This window comes from Cetorhinus maximus, chromosome 3 (genome assembly GCF_964194155.1).
Source record: "Cetorhinus maximus chromosome 3, sCetMax3.hap1.1, whole genome shotgun sequence".
Lineage (NCBI taxonomy): Eukaryota > Metazoa > Chordata > Chondrichthyes > Lamniformes > Cetorhinidae > Cetorhinus > Cetorhinus maximus.
In genome coordinates this window covers 45198467-45216276 of record NC_135881.1, presented here as the reverse complement: position 1 = coordinate 45216276, position 17810 = coordinate 45198467, and the positions used below count along the sequence as shown (strand labels likewise).

The 17810-nt window shown below is 44.1% G+C and overlaps 1 protein-coding gene across 5 annotated transcripts in view; it reads right to left on the bottom strand.

Moving 5' to 3' along the window:
- mpp7a (MAGUK p55 scaffold protein 7a) overlaps positions 1 to 17810 on the bottom strand; it is a 524619-nt gene that overhangs the window by 27309 nt on the left and 479500 nt on the right. For all 5 annotated transcript variants that reach the window (XM_078537871.1, XM_078537888.1, XM_078537875.1 and 2 more), the window contains 2 exons: positions 9021 to 9114; positions 8401 to 8509 (listed from right to left, as the gene is read on the bottom strand). In XM_078537871.1, the coding sequence (XP_078393997.1) occupies positions 8401 to 8509; positions 9021 to 9114 (203 nt within the window). The remainder of the gene's footprint in view (positions 1 to 8400; positions 8510 to 9020; positions 9115 to 17810) is intronic.

Here is a 17810-nt window from a genome sequence, read left to right as displayed (position 1 = left end):
CTTGTTAGGTCATTTCAGAGGGCAGTTAAGAGTCAACCACATTGCTGTGGGTCTGAAATCACATCTGGGCCAGACCAGGTAGGGACTGCAGATTTCCTTCCCTAAAAGACGTTCATGAACAAGATGGGTTTTTACAACAACTGATGATAGTTTCTTGGACACTGAGACTAGCTTTCAATTGAATTTAAATTCTACCAGTTGCCATGGTAGGATTTGAACCCATGCCCGCAGAGCATTAACCTGGATTACTAGTACAGTGACAATACCAGTATGCCACATGTCCCCTATACTTATTAATTAAATAGACAGGCTTGCATTTTTTGGTCAGTGGGAAAGCCACAGCGTTCACCACTAACATTGGAGATAACTTCCCACAAAGGGCTAATGATCTCTGTAGCCTGGATTTCAACTCTCCTGTTTGCAGCATAAACTCAAGGGAGATTTCTGCTGTCCAGCAACAGTTATGTCATGAAGCAGGTCAAGCAGCCGATCGATCACATTGAAGAATTCTCAGTGTCCTTCAGATTTTAATAATTATACAGACAGTGAAATAAAAATTGGGAAGGTAGAAGCTGAAATGTCATTTAAAAAAAAAAATCATGGTTTTTTTTATTCATAGTGAAGAAATTTGACATTCCACATATATAGAATTAGCTTTCAGTGCCAGTGAGGCTGTTCAGCAGAAATTATGAACCTAGTATGCAGATAAAAACCCAGTTACACCTCATTCAACAAGATATAACACTTGCAAAGCTTTTTAAAAGTCATGTGTCCATTGGTGGGGACAACAGCATAACCTTTGGAGGAACAGGGATTCACTGACAGCAACTTCTAGATTTCCTTGTTTAACTACACCAGTTTGAGTGTCAGAAGTTGCTCTCCATTTCACAGTTGTAATGATGGCAAACAATGTCAGTTTTGCCATCATTACAACCTAAACCATTATACTGTTGTATTAGTGGAATTTGTGGTCTTCAATTGTTGTGTACTAAAATAAGCTCTCCAGCACTCTAAACATTTTACTCTGTTTTTGAATTTTGCTAATATTTTCCACATCCAATACTTACAGATTAGGAATTTAAAATACATGAAGTGTTGGATCATTTGAGGCTCTGACCCAAATTTTTAATTCCTCTCTGGTCACGGGGGAGGTGCCAGAGGACTGGAGAACAGCTAATGTGGTTCCGCTATTTAAGAAGGGTTGTAGAGATAAGCCAGGGAACTACAGGCCAATGAGTCTCACGTCAGTGGTAGGGAAACTATTGGAGAAAGTTCTGAAGGAGAGTATCTATCTCCACTTGGAGAGACAAGGTTTGATCAGGGATAGTCAGCATGACTTTCTCAGAGGGAGGTCATGCCTAACAAATTTGATTGAATTTTTTGAGGAGGTGGCCAGGTGTGTAGATGAGGGTAGTGCAGTTGATGTAGTTTATATGGATTACAGCAAAGCCTTTGACAAGGATCCACATGGGAGACTTATAAGGAAGGCAAATGCACATGGGATACGTGGTAACTTGATAAGGTAGATTCAAAATTAGCTTAGTTGTAGGAGGCAGAGGGTGATGACAGAAGGATGCTTTAGTGATTAGAAGCCAGTGTTCAGTGGCGTACCACAGGGATCTGTGCTCGGTCCCCTATTATTTGTCCCTTATATAAACAACATAGATGACTATGTGGGGAGTAGGATTAGTAAGTTTGCGGATGACACAAAGATTGGCTGGATTGTTAACAGTGAGGTTGAGTGTCTTGGGCTACAGGAAGATATAGACGGGATGGTCAAATGGGCAGATAAGTGGCAGATGGAATTTAACCCTGAAACGTGTGAGGTGTTACACTTTGGAAGGAGTAATTTGACAAGCAAGTATTCAATGAACGGCATGACACTAGGAAGTTCTGAGGAACAAAGGGACCTTGGCGTGTGTCCATAGCTCTCTGAAGGCAGAGGGGCATGTTAGTGGGGTGGTGAAAAAGGCATATGGGACACTTGCCTTTATCAATCGAGGCATAGATTACAAAAGTAGGGAGGTCATGTTGGAGTTGTATAGAACCTTGGTGAGGTTACAGCTGGAGTACTGTGTGCAGTTCTGGTCGCCACATTATAGGAAAGATGTGATTGCACTAGAGGGGTTGTAGAAGAGATTCACCAGGATGTTGCCTGGGATGAAACATTTAAGTTATGAAGAGAGGTTGGATAGACTTGGGTTGTTTTCATTGGAGCAGAGAAGACTGAGGGGCAACCTGATCGAGGTGTACAAGATTATGAGGGGCATGGACAGGGTGGATAGGGAGCAGCTGTTCCCTTTAGGTGAAGGGTCAGTCACAAGGGGACATAAGTTAAAGGTGAGGGGCAGGAGGTTTAGGGTGGGATGTGAGGTAAAACCTTTTTACCCAGAGGGTGGTGATGGTCTGGAATGCACTGCCTGGGAGAGTGGTGGAGGCGGGTTTGCCTCACATCCTTTAAAAAGTACCTGGATGAGCACTTGGCACGTCATAACATTCAAGGCTATGGGCCAAGTGCTGGTAAATGGGATTAGGTAGGTAGGTCAGGTGTTTCTCACGTGTCGGTGCAGACTCGAAGGGCCTCTTCTGCACTGTGATTCTGTGATTTTGAAATGGCTAAATGTATGGGGGTAAAAATTTCCACTTTGGGCACAGTCAGGAAATTGTACCCAAAATGTGCCTGAAATTGCACATTTTGTTAGGCTTCAATTTTCCACGAACATTCATCTGCAGAGTCACAAATATAAAATATGTTATAAAGTAGAGCAATCCAGCAGCGCAATAAAACGTCATTGTTCCTTTGTCTTTCCATTGAAGAAGTATTCAAGTATTGGCAACCTGATGCAATTTTATTGATACAGCTGAAAATGCTTTAACAGCAAAAATGAACAGTTTTTCTAAAATAAGGGTGTGCAGTCCTCCACTTATGGGTAGTTGGATTCAAAGGCCTGGGTTTTCATCCCCGAGGCAGGTAGGGGAGTCAAGAAAATTCCTGGCTTGCCCATCCACCTCGGGAGAAAGTGCCCACAAGGGTAGGATTTGCATTATGGATTGCAGGCTGGAGTCCAACCAGCTGACCCGAGAAAAAGTTCAGAGGCATCGGTGCTGCGGGACTTCATCCCAATTAGAATCATAACAGGAAGGCCCTCCAGCCTTCACACCCCCACACACTCAGCATACCCAATCCATGCCCCCCCCATGCCGAGCTGTGGCACTTCAATGCCCATTGTCCCTCTATACACTGTATAGAACCAATTAACCCTGCCTATAGTGACAATAGGATGTGTAAAAAAGCTTTCAAAATATAATTCATTCATAACTTTCCACTATGTTGAAAAGAAGTCCAGTTACTACAGGGCAATAAAAGTGTCAATCATCCATACCTTTTAAAGTTTCAATAGCTAAAATTGCAAGTACATCAAACATTTTAACTTTGTGTAAATAAACATTGTGCAATTGACAGCAGGGGTCAGAGAGACAGAGCTGTCAATCAAGTAATGCTTTCACTTGGGTGTTTCAACAGACTAATGGATGTCCAAGCTCGCAGACAATGCCAAGCATCATTATGTATTTTTAGCTGAGAGCCCTGACATCTTTTAGAGGTGTATGGCTTGGCATGCGGGATCATAAAGGGATATGGGTGTGCATGGAGGGGCATGCCTTGACATGGAGACATACATTGGCTTGGGTTGCATGAGGAGGATCTTTTCAACTTGCCTTTTAAAAGGTCTCCTTATATAGACTATGGTTCACAACACCACTGAGTTGCCAGGAGCCACGACTCATTGAAGACCTGGCCCAATTCCATGAAAATTTCAGAGGCCTAGGACATCCCTATCTCTGCAACTGAACCAACCAGGTCAGGAGTGCAGGGTGCAGGCTTTTGACCTGAACTGACCTTCACCCTTAGAAGGCACTCACAAAAATCAGGAACCCTGTGAATGGGGTCGGGAAAGGCAGAATCAGGGCCCAGCTACTATTTTTTTTTTAAAGGTCTCCAGAGTCATCCTGAATCTGAAAATCTAGCCCAAAATCACTGAAAATTACTTCAAAAGAGTACTGAACTATTTAATAGTTTCAAAGCAAACTATTGCGGATGCTGGAAATCTAGAACAAAAACAAAAATACCTGGAAAAACTCAGCAGGTCTGACTCACTGAGTTTTTCCAGATATTTTTGTTTTTGTATTTAATAGTTTCATTGGTGTATACCAGTCATGTTTTTTCTGAAAATTAAGTACTTTTACTATGAGAAATTTCTGAAATGTGCCTACTAGTGCATGTACGACTAACAAAATGGGTGCGATTTGAAGAGCCTTCCCCAATCCAATACAACTGCTGGAATCTGACAATTTCGACCAGGAGGCATGGCCAGTTTTGTGGGTGGGGCTTGATTTTAGTGAACCAAATCTTGAATCAGTGGAAACAAACATGGAAAACATGGTTTTCAATGTAATTCACTTATGCTTAAAATTCACAAATTTGCTATGCTGGTTTAGCTGATTCTACCCGGGTTGCACTGATATGATGAGGGGAAAGAACAACCCTATGGATTTTCCTCAAGGCAACTAATCAACTATTCTACTGATTGATTTTTTTTTTCCCCTCCTGGATTGTATAAAGGATGGTCACCCAAGACAGAAGTTACATTTGTAAAGTTCCTTTCACATCCTCAGTGATCACACAAAATGTTGTGCCCTTTTAACAAAAATGAATAGTTCAATTCCTCAAGCAGTCCATACATAGTGTTCCTTATGCATATTTTATTTAATATTAGTAATTGCTTGGCAGCATTGCACTAGTTGGCTTTCATAATCCTCCATGCAAATTCCAGATCTAGACCATACCATTATTAAGAGTCCCATCCATATGGAGAAAATGAAAATCTAAATGAAAATTGTTTTAGACTGTTCAACCTTCTCATCAGTAACCAACAGTTGGAGCAACAGCAGTACTAAAGAGGCCTGGAAGTATGTCATGTGACTTCTATCTTGGCTGGTAATGGGTGCATGACAACAGGAGACAAAAAGATTCAGCATAGGGAAAAAATAATAGTATTCTAGCCTCTAGGAAGATTGGCATGCTTTCATGTGCTCAAGAGTTGAAAGACAATTTTGCTGAACAACGTCAGTGGATTAAGTAGCTGACTACGCAAACAAACGTCTGAGTGACGAACTTAATAAATACAGAGAAGGCTTTTCTCAGGGGATAAATTGTCAGTCCTGTTCTCCTTCCATCATTGATTGGGTTATAAGAGACTGCAGGAAGACTGAAATGCTCTTCGCTACATCAGGACTTTTAGCTATTGCTATAAGCTATAGTAGAACAATTAAATGTTTTTTTTATTCATTCATGGGATGTGGGCTTCGCTGGCTGGCCCAGCGTTTATTGCCCGTCTCTAGTTGCCCTTGAATAGGTGGTGGTAAGCTGCCTTCTTGAATCTGCAGTCCATGTGCTGTAGGTACACCCACAGTGCTGTTAGAAGGGCGTTCCAGGTTTTTGACCTGGCTACAGTGAAGGAATGGCAATATATTTCCAAGTCAGGATGGTGAGTTACTTGGAGGGGTACTTCCAGATAGTGGTGTTTCCATCTATCAGCTGCCCTTGTCCTTCTAGATGGTAGAGGTTGTGGGTTTGGAAGGTGCTGTCGAAGGAGCCTTGGTGAATTCCTGCAGTGCAACTTGCAGATGGTACACACTGCTGCTACAGTGAGTCAGTGGTGGAGGGAGTGAATGTTTGTGGATGTGGTGCCAATCAAGCGAGCTGCTTTGTCAAACTTGTTGAGTTTTGTGGGAGCTGCACTCATCCAGGCAAGTGGGGAGTATTCCATCGCACTCTTGACTTGTGTCTTGTAAATGGTGAACAGGCTTTGGGGAGTCAGGTAGTGAGTTACTCGTCACACGATTCCTAGCCTCTGACCTGCTCTTGTAGCCACAGTATTTATATGGCTAGTTCAGTTTCTGGTCAATGGTAACCCCCAGGATGTTGCTAGTGGGGGATTCAGTGATGGTAACGCCATTGAATATCAAGGGGTGATGGTTGGATCCTCTCTTGCTGGAAATGGTCATTGCCTGACACGTGTATGGCGCGAATGTTACTTGCCACTCGTCAGCCCAAGCCTGGATATTGTCCAGATCTTGCTGCATTTGACATGGGCTGCTTCAGTATCTGAGGAATCGGGAATGGTGCTGAACATTGTGCAATCATCAGCGAACATCCCCACTTCTGACCTTGTGATGGAAGGGAGGTCATTCATGAAGCAGCTGAAGATGGTTGGGCTGGGGCATTATCCTGAGGAACTCCTGCAGTGATGTCTTGGTGCTGAGGTGACTGGCCTCCAACAAACACAACCATTTTCCTTTATATTAGGTGTGACTCCAACCAGCAGAGAGTTTTCCCTGATTCCCATTGACTCCAGTTTTGCTAGGACTCCTTGATGCCACATTCAATCAAATGTGGCCTTGATGTCAAGGGCAGTCACTCTCGCCTCACCTCTGGGTTCAGCTCTTTTGTCCATGTTTGAACCAAGGCTATAATGAGGTCAGGAACCTAGCGGAACCTAAACTGGGCATCAGTGAGCAGGTTATTTCTAAGCAGGTGCCACTTGATAGCACTGTCGATGACCCCTTCTATTACTTTACTGATGATCGAGAGTAGACTGATGGGGCGGTAATTGGCTGAGTTGGGTTTGTCCTGATTTTTGTGTACAGGAATTACCTGGGCAATTTGCCACATAGCCGGGTAGATGCCAGTGTTGTAGCTGTACTGGAACAGCTTGGCTAGGAGCGCGGCAATTTCTGGAGTGTGCGTCTAAAGTACTATTGCCGGAATATTGTCAGGGCCCATAGCCTTTGCACTATCCAGTGCCTTCGGCCGCTTCTTGGGGCAGCATTCTCCGGCCAATGAGCAGGGGTGGGACCCGCTCACCGATGCATAAAATGACATGGGGTGACGTCAGGCGTACGCCCCGAAGTCACCCCGCATCATTTAGATTTTCAGTTCGGCGGATGCGCAACCAACTCCGCTGCGCACCCGCTGACCAGTCAACGGCCTATTAAGGCCATTAAAAAAGTAATTAATATGATTAAAGGTTGGCGGGCAGGCGAGGGGCCCAGGCAGCCTTCCGAAAAAGCATGAAACCTCATCCATGGGTGGGGTGAGGTTTCATGAGAGATTTAAAATGTTCGGAAAATTAAAAAAAGTAATGGACCTGTCCCAGCTCATGTGACAGTGTCACGAGGGGACGTCAGGAAAATGTTTTCGTACCTTTAATAAATTTTTATGAGTTCAATTGATCTCCCTGAGGCAGCACTTTGCCTCAGGGTGATCTGTGCGCTCTTCCGCACACATGCACGAACGAGCATACAGACCTGCTCAGGCAAACCCCACCGCCTGCACAGGGAGCGCACAGCGCTTCCGAGCGGACATCACGCTGGACAGGCCTTAGTTGGCCCGCCCATGTAAAATGGCGGCACGCCCCCAACGGGGAGCGCCGATCAGGAACCCACCAATTCCCGCACAACCCCCGCCGATGGGGGGAAATTGCTGCCTTTGATGTCATGTGGGGTGAAGTGAATTGGCTGAAGACTGGCATCTGTGATGCTGGGGACCTCTGGAGGAGGCTGAGGTGGATCATCCACTCGTCATTTATGGCTGAATATTGTAGCAAATGCTTCAGCCTTAACTTTTGCATTGATGCGCTGGGCTCCTCCATCATTTGAGTATGGGGAAATTTGTGGAGCCTCCTCCTCCAGCAAGTTGTTTAATTGTCCACCACCATTCACGACTGGGTGTGGCAGGACTGCAGAGCTTAGATCTGATCAGTTGGTTGTGGGATCACCTAGCTCTGTCTATCACTTGCTGCTTATGCTGTTTGGCACACATGTAGTCCTGTGATATAGCTTCACCAGGTTGACACCTCATTTTTAGGTATGCCTGATGCTGCTCCTGGCATGCCCTCCTGCACTCTTCATTGAACCAGGGTTGATCCCCTGGCTTGATGGTAATGGTAGAGTGGGGGATATGCCGGGCCATGCGATTACAGATTGCGGTTGAGTACAATTCTGCTGCTGCTGATGGCCCACAGCGCCTCATGGATGCCCAGTCTTGATTGCTGGATCTGTTCGAAATCTATCCCATTTAGCACAGTGGTAGTGCCACACAACACGATGGAGGGTATCCTCAATGTGAAGGCGGGACTTTGTCTCCACAACGATTGTACGGTGGCCACTCCTACCGATGCTGTCATAGACAGTATGCAGTATGAAGGAACAATACATGGATTCAAAGCGCTTAAGTAATTTTAGAGTTGTTTATTTCAACATATATCACCACGAGTTTAGCATATTCATGAAGACTAACAAACCAAAGCTTTTGTGTTTTGAAGAAATGGGTTTACTTACATGACATTGTATATCCAATAGGCACACTTTATTCTTGGCCAATACATGTCGAACAGAATCTATGCTTGTTCCATACAAGTTCCCTCTGTATTCTCCATGTTCAATAAACCTGAAAAAATCAGAATCAAAATAGAATTGGTCAACTGTTGACCAATACTTTTAAAAAGACTACTTTTATTAGAAAGTGGAAGCTATAAATAATGCATACAGGCAATTCATAGTTATGAAATACATTTAGTTATCTGAAGTCAGTGAAATAAATTCAAACAAAACCTGTAGTATAAACAGAGAATGCTCTGTACAACTAAGCAACACACTGCTTTTGCTCACATGAAAACACAAATACATATCAAACCTTCATAGAATACATCAAATTATTTCTAACATCTGCTAATTAGATTTTGAATATATGGTACTAGTTTATGATATGAAGAACACAGTGATGCCAAGTTTAAGAATTTGATAACAGAATAATATTCTAACATTTAACTCCCTGAGCAACTTGCCGATCTGATTTCCCAAGCAACCTATTGTTCAAATATTCCGATACTTTTCATCACTGCATCTGAAACTTTCCAGATGTGCTGGCATGAAGCAGAATGTGCCATTTTTCAACTCACTTGTTATTTTGTACATCTGTCTCAAACAAGTGCTTGGAAATAAAATGATATTCCACTCCATCAGTTTCCTGGCTTCTTTTTGGCCTCGTGGTATCTGTGGATGACAAAACACAAAAATAAATATTCTTAGCATTGCCAATATTCAGCTGGTTGTTCAAATCAGTTTAAAGTATCAGAAACAGATACTATTGATGCTATTCGCTTCTTTTAAAGCCTAAAAATTTTAAACCTTTGTTAATTCTAAACAGTCGCTTGATTTTAGTGTAATCAAAGCATTAAGTTTGTAAGATTTCTTTTCTATTTTATTGAAGCATTTGGCAAACATGCCCATCTACAGAAACGTAATTAAAGCACTTGAAAATTTCTGCATGTTGTTGAGTCCAGAGTTCCTAAATTAAAATAACTTACAACTGACATATTACCTAATATAATCCAGCATTATTCCTACTGCTAATAGAAAATCTAGCTATGTTATGAGGTCTAATTTTAACGTCACCACGACTGCTGCTATTCAGAAATATGGCAAACTGTCACTTTATTCCTCAGCATAGTCCTTTTTAAAGCCAAGATATGAGGCAGTGGAATGGTATTTTATGCAGTAGATTGAAAAGTTTTTCCTCTATACCTCATAAATGTCAGGATGGCTACGAAAATCTGACAATTATACGGAATAAAAGAAATAATACCACACTTAGAAGGGAAACCCTTGCTGATTTAAGAAAAGTAATTAACTGCATATTGCTTCCTCCACATGCATAATACCACCGAAGCATATTCTTTGTTTCAACAATAAACAGTTTTGTACATGGCATGCAAGTGATACAAAAAACATTAAAAAATGATATTTTCATGCTCCCACTACACATCCTGAGCCTTTTAAAATTACATTTTTTTTTAAGTCAAAGAGACAGCATCACATTTCATTAAATATTTCATAAATGTTCCTGGCAAGTGCACCATGTTTTGAGTAGAACTGGCTCCTGTATAAAATACTACAGACTAACTTATTCTCTTGTGATTAACAGTAGAATAAGATAGTAACAAGAGGTGCAAAGATAATGGAAAAAAATTGAATGACTTAACACAGAATATAGGGAGTGTAAGTTAATGCCATAAACCAGAATGATTTTTGGAATGTAGCCTAATCTAAAGGCTGGCTTGAAGCCGTTAATTTTTGATGAATTATTGTGCATAACAAATCTTTATTACTCCATGGAAAAGTTGCAACGTTGGTCAACCCTGACTGGTTTCTTTTTACTGCTTTCTCAATCAGCACCAAAAGACTACCAGAGAATAAAGATCACTCGTTCTAACTTTTCCTACAGGAATTGAAGGTGTGACTTTACAAATTCACTCTCTGGCATGGAGCATTTCCCATAATTTTAATGGATGGAAAATTTTAAAGATGTGGTGACTGAATTTCTCATATGAATTTTGGCAAATTCCTATAATTACCCCATAAATTTTAATAATTGTCATTAATCCCCTCCATTCAAAATAAAATTACTGTTTCTGTAATTAGGATTTTATTTATTTTAGCAGATATTTTTAAAAATCTTTTAAAAGTCTTGAGCACATAATATTAATGAATTATTAAAGATGGGTACACAGCCACCATGGTTATTCGTGACATGAGGGAATGGTTTACATGTTTCCTATCTGACTGCTGCCAATTGTTGCCAACCAAGTAGCTCCAAATGTTTCAATTTACATAGTAACCAATACATAAAAACAAAAGCAGCACATCTTCTTTCCCTTGTTCAGTCTACTATCTAAACTAGGAAATTGAACAAATCCATCTGAAAATTTTATTAATGCAGTTCATGCAAAAAAGTACCCAAAAGTACCACTAAATTTAATAGGGTTAAATTAAAAAGTAATAGAGCAGACAAAGCAATTTATTTTATTTATTCATTTATGGGATGTGGGCATTGCTGGCTAGGCCAGCATTTATTGCCCATCCCTAATTGCCCTTGAGAAGGTAGTGGTGAGCTGGCTTCCTGAATGCTGCAGTCCCTTGGTGTAGGTACACCCCCAGTGCTGTTAGAGAGTGAGTTTCAGGATTTTGACCGAGCGACAGTGAAGGAACGGCAATATGTATGCTAATCAGGATGGTGAGTGGCTTGGAGGGGAATTTCCAGGTGGTGAAGTTCCTATGTATCTGCTGCCTTTGTCCTTCTAGATGGTAGCGGCCATGGGTTTGGAAGGTGCTGCCGAAGGAGCCTTGGTGAGTTTCTGCAGTGCACCTTGTAGATGGTACACATTGCTGTCACTGTGCATCGGAGGTGGAGGGAGTGAATGTTTGTGGATGTGGTGCCAATCAAGCGGGCTGCTTTGTCCTTGATGATGTCAAGATTCTTTAGTGTTGTTGGAGCTGCACTCATCCAGGCAAGTGGAGAGTATTCCATCAGGATCCTGACGTTTGCCTTGTAGATGGTGGACAGGCTTTGGGGAGTCAGGAGGTACTTGCCACAGGGTTCCTAGCCTCTGACCTGCTCTTGTAGTCACAGTATTTACATGGCTAATGTTGACAGTGGGGGATTCAGTGGTAATGCCACTGAAGGTCAAGGGGTGATGGTTAGATTTTCTCCTGTTGGAGATGGTCATTACTTGACACTTGTGTGGCACGAATGTTACTTGCCACTTGTCAGCCTAAGCCTGGATATTGTCCAGATCTTGCTGCATTTGGACATGGGCTGCTTCAGTATCTGAGGAGTCGCAAATGGTGCTGAACATCGTGCAATCATCAGCGAACATCCCCATTTCTGACCTTATGATGGAAGGAAGGTCATTGAAGAAGCAGCTGAAGATGGCTGGGCTCAGGACACTATCCCGAGGAACTCCTTCAGTGATGTTCTAGAACTGAGATGATTGGCCTCCAACAAACACAACTATCTTCTTTTGTGCTTGGTATGACTCCAACCAGAGGAGAATTTCCCCTCTGATTCCCATTGACTCCAGTTTTGCTAGGACCCCTTGATGTCACACTCAATCAAATGCTGCCTTGATGTCAAAGGAAGTCACTCTCACCTCACCTCTGGAGTTCAGCTTTTTGTCCATGTGTGAACCAAGGCTGCAATGAGGTCAGGAGCTGGGTGGCCCTGGTGGAGTGTCAGTGAATAGGTTATTGCCAAGCAAGTGCCGCTTGATAGCATTGTTGATGACCCCTTCACTTTACAGATGATCTAGAGTAGACTGATGGGACGGTAATTGGCCGGGTTGGATTTGTCATGATTTTTGTGTACAGGACATACCTGGGCAATTTTTCACTTTGCTGGGTAGATAGCAGTGTTGTAGCTGTACTGGAACAGCTTGGCTAGTGGTGCTGCCAGCTCTAGAGCACAAGTCTTCAGTACCATTGCCAGAACATTGTCAGGGTCATTTGCCTTTGCAGTATCCAGTGTCTTCAGCTGTTTCTTGATTTCATGTGGAGTGAATCGAATTGGCTGAAGACTGGCATCTGTGATACTGAGGACCTCTGGAGGAGGCCGAGATGGATCATCCACCCCACATTTCTGGATGAAGATTGTTACGAATGCCTCAGCCTTGTCTTTGCACTGATGTGCTGGGCTCCTCCATCATTGAGGATGAGGTTATTTGTGGAGCCTCCTCTTCCAGTGAACTGTTTCATTGTCCACCACCATTCATGACTGGATGTGACAGGACTGCAGAGCTTAGATCTGATCTGTTGTTTGTGCAATCGCTTAGCTTTGTCTATCACTTGCTGCTTATGCTTTTTGGCATGCAAGTGGTCCTGTGTGGTAGCTTCACCAGGTTGACGCCTCATTTTTAGGTATGCCTGATGCTGCTCCTGGCATGCCCTCTTGCCCACTTCACTGAACCAGAGTTGATCCCCTGGCTAGTTGGTAATGGTAGAGTGCCAGGCCATGAGGTTACAGATTGTGTTCGAGTATAATTCTGCTGCTGCTGATGGCTCACAGCACCTCATGGATGCCCAGACTTGAGTTGATAGGTCTGTTTGAAATCTATCCCATTTAGCACAGTGGTCGTGCCACACAACACAGCAGGGTATTTTCAATGTGAAGTCGGGACTTCGTCTCCACAAGGACTGTGCAGTGGTCACTCCCACCGATACTGTCATGGACAGATGCATCTGCGGCAGGCAGGTTAGTGAGGATGAGGTCAAGTATGTTTTTCCTTCTTGTTGGTCCCCTCACCATCTGCCGCAGACCGAGTCTAGCAGCTATGCCTTTAGGACTTGGCCAGCTCGGTCTGTGGTGGTGCTACCGAGCCACTCTTGGTGATGGAATTATACTCGAACACAATCTGTATCCTCATGGCCTGGCATAAACCCCACTCTACCATTACCAACTAGCCAGCGGATCAACTCTGGTTCAATGAAGTGGGCAACAGGGCATGCCAGGAGCAGCATCAGGCATACCTAAAAATGAGGTGTCAACCTGGTGAAGCTACCACACAGGACCACTTGCATGCCAAAAAGCATAAGCAGCAAGTGATAGACAAAGCTAAGCGATTGCACAAACAACAGATCAGATCTAAGCTCTGCAGTCCTGCCACATCCAGTCATGAATGGTGGTGGACAATGAAACAGTTCACTGGAAGAGGAGGCTCCACAAATAAAATCTCAAAATGAGTTCAGTACTCTGTTCCAATTTCTACACACTTCCCTCTATTTTTGCTTAGTTTTGCATAATTTCCCAAATCTCACTTGTTAATCTTTAGCTTTTATTTAGCTGCTTTATTTTCTTATTTTCTGAAAGGCTGTGTTTTGTTTGTTCTTAGACAAAATTTTATTTGGATTCTTACTTTCTGGTTGGTTGCATCTTGAAGTTTCAATTACTATTTTGTGTGAAGTTGGATTGAAAATGTTCTGTTTGTGCAATTTGGGGTGTTCGACACTGAGCACAGAAATACAGAATTTCAAATCAATAACTACACTCCAAACGATCTGTAGGAAGTTTTACTTAATTAGTCAATAATTGAACAATGACAGATATATGATCTTCTAAAATATAGCTACAACTGAATTAAGGGCTGAATGACTTCCAGATAAGATTCAAGAAACTGAGCTAAACAAGCTACTTTTTTAAAATATAGAAATAATAATCAGGATAGCAAAGGCCTATCAGACCAATATCTTTTGGCTGCTATTAACTGGTAACTATAATGCACTTTCACTGACAATTTTAAATAAACATTAAAATAGTTCATAACACATGTAAATGAGAATTAAATTGGGTTTTCGGTGACTGGTAGAACTGTTGAAAATATTTGTTTGCAAAGGTGCATTGAATACTTATTGTTGCTGTTGGTCAAAGAGCTGTTGTGGAATGGCTCTTTCCTTCATAGGGATGAGGAAGAACTGGCTGGTAGCAGTGGAGTAGATATACACCATCAAACCATTCACTACTTGTGACAAATCTCCCCAAAGTTTTATTCATTAAACATAGGTATTGAGAGAGAGGACTTGCATTTTTCACAACCTTAGGATCACCTAAAGCACTGTAAAGCCCAATGAGCACTTCTGAAGTGCAGTCTCAGTTGTAATGTAGGGAAATGCAGCCAACTTGTAAAAAGCAAGATCCTTCAAACAATTAAACAAGAAAATTGTGTTGGTTGAGGGATAAATATTAGGGTAATGGTAGGACTTCCCTGCTCTTCTTTGAACAGTGCCACAGGATCAGAAAGAGCAGACGGGTTGATATATCATCTGACAGTGCAGCACACCTTCAGTACTATACTGAAGTTGCATTTCGTTCTTATTGTTCTGTTCATTTTTGTTCCTTGTTCTGACATTATAATACAAACCTCAGGCAGAATTTTCTTGGCCCAAGGTTAGTGGATTTGGCAGGTGGGAGGGGCCAGGAAAATAGCGATCCAAGTCAGGACAGCTCTCCAATGCACTCCCTCTGCTGGAGAGGTTTCCCAGGGATGGACAGGAATGCGGATCAGCTGCCCCCATCAATAATTAAGGCTCCAATTAGGGGTGGTTCAGAGGGCCCCTGCCATGAACGGAGGCCGCCAGCTCCTTGGAGGCACCCTCCCTGCTTCTGGCTGGGTCTATGGGAGCCAGAGGCTCCATGCCCCAAAGAGGGGGCCTCTAGCAGCAAATACCGCACTCACGGCACAAATGCTGACATTGGAAGGGTTTGCCCTTTCCTCCACGGGGCCTGCCCTGCCTGCTTGGTAGGAATGCCATTGCTCTACAGCAGTCAGCCCTCTGATAGGGCTGGCCATACGGGAGACGGCGAGTGGGGAGGTGTTCAATTAAGTGGCTGTCTTCGGGAAAATAACTTCCCTGGTCTGGCTCCTGGCAAGTGCGGGGTAGGGACCCCCTTTTGATCCGGAGGTCAAGGCCCCAAAGCCTGTGGAAGTGTCCTGCTCCTCATGTCTAAATGGTGAAACTTACATTTTAAGTTCAAATTTACAAGGAAGATTGGGAGTATTTCTCAAACCACATGAAATACAGATACAGTCATCAGTGTCAGTGTGGCTCTGTCGATAGCACAGTTGTCTCGGAGTCAGAAGAAGTTGAGTTCAAGACTCAAAAAGCATAATACAAGGTTGACATTTTGGTGAACGTACTGCACTGTTAGGAGCTTTAGCTTTTGAACAAGATGCCAAAGTAAGACCTGAGCTACAGGTTCAGGTTATGCAAAAGATCCTGTGGCACTATTCAAACAGGAACAGAGAGCAGAATCGCCCCTGATTTGCATAAAGTGCGGTAGCGGGCGGGAAGAACGTTTTACCCACCGGCCGCAATGGTGGCTTTTCATGCCATATTGTCCAAATCCTGCCTCATTAATCAGCATTCCCGGGAAACATCTGGTTTCGATTGCAGGCGGCCTCAGATTCGCTTGCCACGCCATCACCTTGCCGCTTCCTCACGGCGGATGCCATATTTAAAATGCAGCTGCGCGTACACCTATCAGTGCTTCCAGGCCAAGACTTTACAGAAGACATGGCCCCAAAAGGCAAGAAGACTGCAGTCCCCCGATTCAGTGATGCGTCCCTGGACTGCATTTTGGATGCTGTGGAGGCCCGCTGTGATGTCCTCTAACCCCACTCTGGCTGCGGGAGGGGCAGCAACATCACTAACCTTTGGGAGGCGGTAGCAGCGGTGAGCAGTGCAAAATCCCTGCAAAAGAGGGTAGCCACCCAGTGTTGAAAGAGAATGAATGATCTCCTCTGTTCCACCAGGGTTAGTCACTCTTCTCATCATTCTCAATTCATGCACTCACAAACCCATCACACATCCACGCGGATCTCACTCACTGACAGTTCAAAGGACATCACCATTCAATCCCTCACACACATCTTCATTGTCCTCATCCCGTCCATAGGGCCACTCACCACCCACACAGGCCAAGCTATCCTTCTCATCTGGCCTGGCAGACGTCCTGCTTACACTTTCTCCATCTGTCTTCATGCAGGACAAGCTGGCACAACAAAAGGGAGAGGTCAGTGACTGGTGGAGAAATGCCTGAAATCAAGGACTTTGAAAATAGTCATCCAGCTGGCTGGCAAAGATCTGGACCTGTGCTGACGGTGTGGTCATTAGTGCTCAACCAAGTGAGGATCCAGCAGTGCAACATGCATCAGGCAACCATGCTGAGTGATGTGTCCTGTTTCACACGCCACTACCATGCACTAATTATCTCCCCTTGCTTTCACAGGCACATCTGTGCAACAGCCGGAGGAGTCCACAACCCAGGTCAGCGACTCAAGCCTTGAAGATGCCTCAGAAGAGGAATCTGCTGAAACCCTCATTTAAGACCCATCAAAGTGCTCACCCACATCCTCCACCAGCATAGAGACACACACGTTGGTGGGACCAAGCATTAGAGTAACCTTGGGGAAACAATCTGCTGAGCACATCGCACTGTCTGATCCATAGCAGGCGGTGGTAGGGACTTCCCAAGTATCTGTCTCTTGGAGGACTGCTGGAGACCAGGAGGTTGCTGAGTCTGAGTCAGATGATGAGCCTCTGGACTCAGTCATACCTCAGTTGCTGAAGCTGCAAAAGCAAGCTCCGGAACATCAGGAAGGGGGCTGCGCTCCTCAGATTGCAAGGCACTATATGGGAGTCTGTCTGCCTCCATAGTTGGCCTCCAACAGTGTCACTGCGAGGGGGGTGTGAGGCAGCTCGCTTTAACTCCAACTTCCCCTTCTCCTCAAGGACTCAGCCAGGGGCCTTTGGGCACTGAAAAGGTACACGAGACTTCGCCCCATCCAAAGCCCCTCTTCCTCTGACCCCTGCAAATCCAGTTCCACAGACCGGGGAGAATGCCACTGCCACACAGCAGGATCCTGAAAGCAGGCCGGGGTCCTGCAGGTCTCAGCCCTCTAGAGAGCGCCTGCCAAAGTCTTCACAGACAGGGCGTCGCAGTCAGCAGGCTGCTTCCACCTCCGCTGTAGATGTCCAGAGAGCACCAAAACGTAGTGAAAGGGTTAGGAAAGTTAAGATGACATAATTGCACACCCTGGACACGGGTGTTCATCACTTGTACATAATGCTCACTATTGTAAATAAACTCCCAAGAATGTCTCCCTACCTATGGCTCCTTGTTCTGATGAGCAGTGTTCGTGTCACTCAGGTGTAAAACCTTTCTGCACAAGATAAAGGCAGGTGTCTCAGTCCAGGGCCTCTTCCCTGGGCTTTGTGCAAAGTGATGGTCTGGTCTCACACTTCCTGGACATATCAGTGATGCTTGCACCTTGACGGTGCTGGTCATTTCTGCCAGAATGTTGTGGGCAGGCGTCACGGAGTCTATCACGGAGAATTCTCTGTGTGCTCTCAGCACCTTT